This window comes from Buteo buteo, chromosome 17 (genome assembly GCF_964188355.1).
Source record: "Buteo buteo chromosome 17, bButBut1.hap1.1, whole genome shotgun sequence".
NCBI classification, from domain to species: Eukaryota; Metazoa; Chordata; class Aves; order Accipitriformes; family Accipitridae; genus Buteo; species Buteo buteo.
In genome coordinates, this window is record NC_134187.1 from 1,218,340 (window position 1) to 1,224,339 (window position 6,000).

The 6,000-nt window shown below is 55.9% G+C and overlaps 1 protein-coding gene across 1 annotated transcript; it reads left to right on the forward strand.

Annotated features, from left to right (window-relative positions):
* The first annotated feature begins 1,770 nt into the window (after nt 1–1,770).
* On the forward strand, nt 1,771–5,781 carry CIMIP2C (ciliary microtubule inner protein 2C). The gene is made up of 3 exons (XM_075049838.1): nt 1,771–1,905; nt 2,739–2,851; nt 5,637–5,781. Exons 1-3 carry the CDS (start codon nt 1,771–1,773, stop codon nt 5,779–5,781), a joined length of 393 nt encoding a protein of 130 aa, XP_074905939.1.
* The last annotated feature ends 219 nt before the right edge of the window (nt 5,782–6,000 follow it).

Sequence of the window (6,000 nt, forward strand, 5' to 3'; positions counted from 1 at the left end):
ATCTTTCACCTTTTCTCTTCTTCAGCTGCTCTGGCAAACAGCCAACTGCAGCCACGCTGCAGAGACAAACACCCAAACGCCCTGAGCTGCAGGGCCCGATGCTCGGGCGCTGGGCTCTGCTCTGCCTGCCCTGGGCTCCAGGCTGGGTGCCCTGGCTGCACGGGTGCTCGCACGCTTAAATTGCATCCCACGTTTTTTGGCACCTGTACCTGTTCACACAAATATTCCCAGGGTGGCAAGCAGCAGGGTACTTGCATATCAGATGTCTGTCTTTACTGCTTTGCTTTGGATTTGTGGCCCCTTGATACCCACAGATGTGAAGAGCATTGCAGGGCTGTGTCACCAGCTGCACGTCATCCCCTTTGTGTCTCAAGAGGCTCAGAGAAGAGAAATGCTCTTTATTTGGCTGTTAAACCAGAGCTGAGCAGAGGGAACGGGCCAGCAGGGCGCTCTCGTCATGTATGTTGGTGAACGAGGGTGTTTTCTGTCAAAGGCAGGGTATTTAAATGTGCTGCGGATCAGGTGAAGCAAACTGTGGCCGGTTGATGCTGGGCTGGGTCTGGCCACTGGTGGCCTGATGGCCTTATTGCACCAGTGGCCACGGCAAGCAGAATCCATATTAATGACCTTATCTTGTGAAAAATCATTTGAGTCCTTAAATGAGCAAAACCCCTGGTACCCAATCTTTTTCAAATATGAGCCAAATTTGTGGTGTGCAAATCGTCATTCCTGGTTCAAGCTACACCATGGGAACTGGGCAGGGTCAGGCAGAAAAACTCGCATATAATGGATGGGAAAGCTGGGGGGTTTTGTGCTGTGTTTGTCCCAGAATTCTAAGTGGAATCTTGCTGTCTGCCAGACAAATGAACTTGTGCTTGTACCTGGGGTGTCTGCTGGGTGTTAGTGCTGTCCCCGCAGCAGGACCGGGCGGGGGCTGGGCTCAGCACAGGGGGCTGCTGGGGCCACCAAGGCCAGTCCCTGTGGTGCAGGCAGCAGGACAGTAGTTTCATCCACATAGACTTGAAAAACAACTGCGGCAGCATCGCTGGGGAGGGGAGCATAAGGCACAGGATGCAGTGAACCCCAGGGTCTCATTGACCAGGGGATGCGCTAAGTAGTTTGTCATTGATTTTCGCCTTCAGTTATCGCCTTTCTTTGGCAGCTCTGTTTTCTCTGCCCTGGCAGCAAGGGGAAAGGGTTATATTTCCTTGTTTTTCCCTTAGATATTCCTTTTCTCCTCCTGGCTTTCGCAGAATGATACAGCTCTGTGCTCAGAGCCAAGGTCTCCTGCACCAGCTGAAACACTGGTTTCAGGTTATAGGCAGAGACTCTCAGACTGCAGGAAAATTAACTCCAATATGCCTTGGCTGAGTTTACTTGGTGAAAAGAAGCAGTTTCCACTGACTGCTGTGAAACGCGGCAGTGTCTCGACACGTGAGGCTTTGCAGGAAACCCAACTGCTCACGGCCATTGCGAGAAGCTGGCGGGAGAATAATGACATATATCCACACTCTGGGAACACACGGAGAGTCCTATGAGCTCTCCAGGGTGGCTGAAGGGGCAAATATAGTTTATTCTTTTACCACTCATTATTAGTGATAACTGCATTTTCAGCTCTGAGCGTGCAAAGAGCTAAGGGAACTTCCAAATAATGTCTTTATGGGGCAGATGGAGCGGTAGAAATGAGTCTGTACAGCCCTCCCACGCAAGTATTGGAGGCATATCCCAAACGCAATGTTTTCCTTCAGAAACACCCGTGGGAACGCCACCATGAGATACCCGCAGGGTCCCCAGACCGTGATGGCATGCCAAGCAGGGGACCGGGACCCGTGCCCGTGCACCCCACTGCGCACCCGTTTCAGCCTGGACGGCGGTCGGTCCCGGGAGCTGAGCAGGTTTTACCAGGTGAGGACACGAGGGACCGTGGACGGGAGCCAGGGTGGCCACAGGGTCCCGCTGGCTGCCGGGGGCTGCAGAGTGATGACCCCTCGTGTGCTGCCTGCACACAGCGAGGCTCGCTGCCCGAAATCCATGCACGGGCAGGAGGCAGGGATGCCCCCTCAGCAGCCAAATTTGATTCCAGGCAGCTCGAGCGTTCAAGTGCTCACAAAACTGAAACAAGCCTTGGCTGGGGGGGGGGTTTAATCCCAGGCATCACACGTGTGTGTGCATGGGGGAGTGCACCGTGTGTGTTTAACAGGCACCTGGGGCTGCCGCTCCCGGGGGCTGCATGGGGAGCAGCCCCCCCATTGCAGCAGCCAGCTCTGCCCCTTCCAGAGCCCCTGTCTCCGGAGGGCAGGGCACAGGGTGAGGGTCTTGAATGCAACGGGCACTGTCCGCAGAGCGGTGGGCAGAGACCTGCGGGCACAAGCGCCTGAGATAACTCAGCATTTGAGAAGCAGGGGGAGCATCTGGCTGCAGGAACCCCCCCCCTCGGCCACGGCAGGGCCCGTTTCTTGCTGACACCTTACTATGCATCACGAATAATTCAAGCCAAGCCGCCAAATTAATGATGGGAACACAGACGCTGCTTATTAATTTGCCTGTTAGCTCAGCAGCCTGAGTGTCTGAGGCAGGGCAGCTTGGGAGCAGGGCTGTGACTGCTGTTTCTGCACGGTTAGAGCGGGGAGGTGATTGCCATGTGCTTTGCAATTGTAATCCCTGCAAAATGCTGGTGCAAACATGACTGGGAACACTGAACTCAGCCAAAATGCCTGGGCGTTTGCTTTTCTCTGCAGCTGACCCAGCAGCATCGTGAGTTTTACCGGGACAAGAGCGGGACGCTGTACGTCCTTCCCTACTTTGTGCTGCCCTCGAAGGAAAAGGAGAGATATCCTCATCCACTCGACCTGTGAGTACTGACAGCCCTGTGGACAGTCTCTAGGACATGGTGGCACCCAAATCCCAAGGTCTGGGCTAGTGGGATGAAACTGCAGAAGTACGGGGGAGTGCCAGCCCCATACCTGATCCTCCTTCTCTGTTTCACCCAAACCTTCTGTCTTCAGAAAAATGAGAGCAGAAGAAGCCAGATTAACTTGAAAGGAAAGAATAAGTGGGAGGCGTGCCAGGCTTTGAGGCTTCTTTCCCAACTTAGCAGTCCCAGGGTTTTGGTTTTTTTTAAAAGCAAGCATCCTCCTGGCTGTGTGTTTGAAATCCTGGATGTTTATTTATTTCATAGCCCTCACAAAAACTGGAGCAGCATCCTGGGGGCCCCCTGTCCCATCTCCTCCCCTCCTCGTTGCCAGGGGATACCTGCAGGCTCTGCTGCTCCCTGGGACCTTTCCCACCACCCACGGACACCCATGCCACCCACGGACACCCATGCCACCCACAGCCCCCACTGCCCTGCTCAACCCTCCAAGGACCAGAGAAGCTGTCAGAGGAATGTGTTGTTCTGGACCAATGCGGGTTATAGCTGGCATCCAAAATCGCCTCTTGCCTTGAGCTCTGAGCACAACACTGGCCTCCTGGGATGATTATATAGCACCTGAAATGGGCTGAAAATGCACCTACAGAGCTGCCAGCCCAGGACTGGGAGCTGAGCTGGGGTGGGAGGCAGCTGGAGCCAGCCGCCCGCAGAAATACGCGGGTGCCCTCTAGTGCTGTGTTCCTGTGGTCCAACAGGAGTGTAAAATCCAGAAAAAAACCCCCTCCGTTCATCTTCAGAGGGCTTCGGATAAAATATCTTCATATATTTTTCTTATATCTGGCTGGATCTGCCTATGCTGTAACTTGTGCCTATCACTGCTCCGATCACCGTGCACCTCGAAATTCAAGGTGCATCCTCCAGCCTCCTGTATCTCTACATCCTCTAGATCCTCTCTTCTCTGCTACCTGCCCTTAGGTAGCCGTAGACAATTTTGCCTTCTCCTCTCCAGGCTGAACAACCCCAACTCTCCCAGCCTGTCCTCACAGCAGAGGTGTTCCAGCCCTCAGATCATCTTTGTGTCCCCCCTCTGGACACGCTCCAACAGGTCCATGTCCTCCTTATGTTGGAGGCCCCAGAGCTGGACGCAGGACTCCAGGTGGGGTTGGTCCACATCGGGTCCTCCAGCCCATCTCGGTGGCCCTTGCTGCGGTATGTCCGTGTCTTCCTTGCACAGAGGAGCCTCAGACCGGCCACAGCACCGCAGGCACCGACCAGGGGGGCTGGATGCTGCCTCTGCCTCGCCGGCCGCTCTCCTGCTTGCAGAGCCCAGGAGGCGGCTGGACCCTCCTTGCTGTGCGATGGGCAGTCATGGCCATGCTGTGAGCACAGCAGCGAGTTTGGCTATGGCCAGCCCTGGAAGCCTGGGACTCTGCAAAATTTTGTGTGTGGAGCTCAGAGAAGCTGCTTAAATAAGAGGTTAATTGATGGGCATGGAGCGCTTCGTCCTGGCTGTGTGCTGTAGCTATCTAGGCCGGCTCATGTTTTCATATCAACCCTTCGGTGCCCATCCAAAACAAACAGGAGTGGGGGAGGCTGTCCTTCACCCAGGCCAGGTCTCATGGCAAGGCAGAGAAATGTGTGGGACGAGGAGGATAGATGAAAGCGGATGGAGTAAAACAGATGCTGTCGGGGCCATGAGCGCATCCCCCTTCCAGGAGTTTAGCTGGCAGAGGCCAAGGTCGGCCCCAGCGCTGATAAGAGCTGTTGTGAGCAAAGCTGGAGGTGATGGCTGGCACCTCCTTTCCTTTGGGTTCTGCTTTTAAGCCGCAGATTTATCACCGGCCCCTGCCTCTGCAGCTGTGCCACAGCTGGCTCTGCGCCCGGTCTTGGACCTCCTCCACTCCAACCTGGACCCGGATCTGGGCTTGACCTCGGACCTACCCGCTGCTGGGTGGCTCTCGGGCTGTGTCTGACCCCGACCACTGTCTTCAGACCTGATCCTGACCCTGACGTGCTGCTAACGCACCCCTGCTCCTTGTTGCTGAGGACCTTGCTGCTCCCTGACTCGTGTCCACAGAAATGATTTGACTTTGACCTGTTCCTGGAGGGACAGGCAACGTGTCCCCAAAGGGGCGCAAGCGGTGGTGGCCTCAAAAGTAATCTGTCTTTTCCCTCTATCCCTTCAAACACTTCCCCATCCCCAGGGTCCTTCCCCATGCAGTGGTCTGCATTAGTATTTGTGGCCTGGAGGTCATGGGTGTTTGCAAACAGGAGAGCATCGCTTGGCCTTGCAGCATCAGCTCTGAACATGGCACAGACAAAATATCCCAGTTCTGCCTCTGTTTTCCTTGCACTTATCGGTAAGCAATACCTGTGCCCACGCGATCCGTGACAGCAAGACTTTGGGTGCATGTGAGGGGCTCAGGAGCAGGCAGAGCCAGCGGGAGCTCAGGAATTGGGAGCCCCAGGGTTACATCAGCCCTGCACAAGGTGAGATTGAACAAGTTCTCTTGTGGGGACAAAAGAAGAATTCTCTTGGGGCTGCAAGCTCGCCTACTTCTGCAGCCCTGCTGGGGTGAACGGTGCCAGGACTGCAGGTGCCCCAGTGCCCTTGGAGCACACCCCTATGGCTGAGCCCTGCCTGCACCTCCGTAACCCCTGCCTGCACCTCTGTAACCCCTGCCTGCACCTCCATAACCCCTGCCTGCACCTCCGTACCTGCTGCCTGCACCTCTGTAACCATCCTTGGTGCCCTGTTGCTCCCCAGCCCTCCGCTCAGTGCGAAGACCCGCTGGCATTTGCTGCGAGTGTCCCCGGTGAACCTGCGGACCTACCAGACCTTCCCCTCGGGGAAGAGAGTCACCTCCCAAGAGAGAGAGACCCGAGACAGCTTTTTCGAGTACCGAGCCTAACCGATGGCGTCTACCCTGCCCGCGGTGGAAACCGAGTTTTCCAGCTGGGAGTGGAGCAACAGGAAAATAAAGGAGAGGGAGCTGCCGGCTGTCTCGGGCTCTGTGTGCCGTGGGGACCTGCCGCGTGTGGCAGGGATGCTCTTTGTCCATGGCCTCCAAGGAGAGGGGGCAGCTGCCCACCACACAGCTCCTCTTGCCATTTGGGATGATCAATGGGCT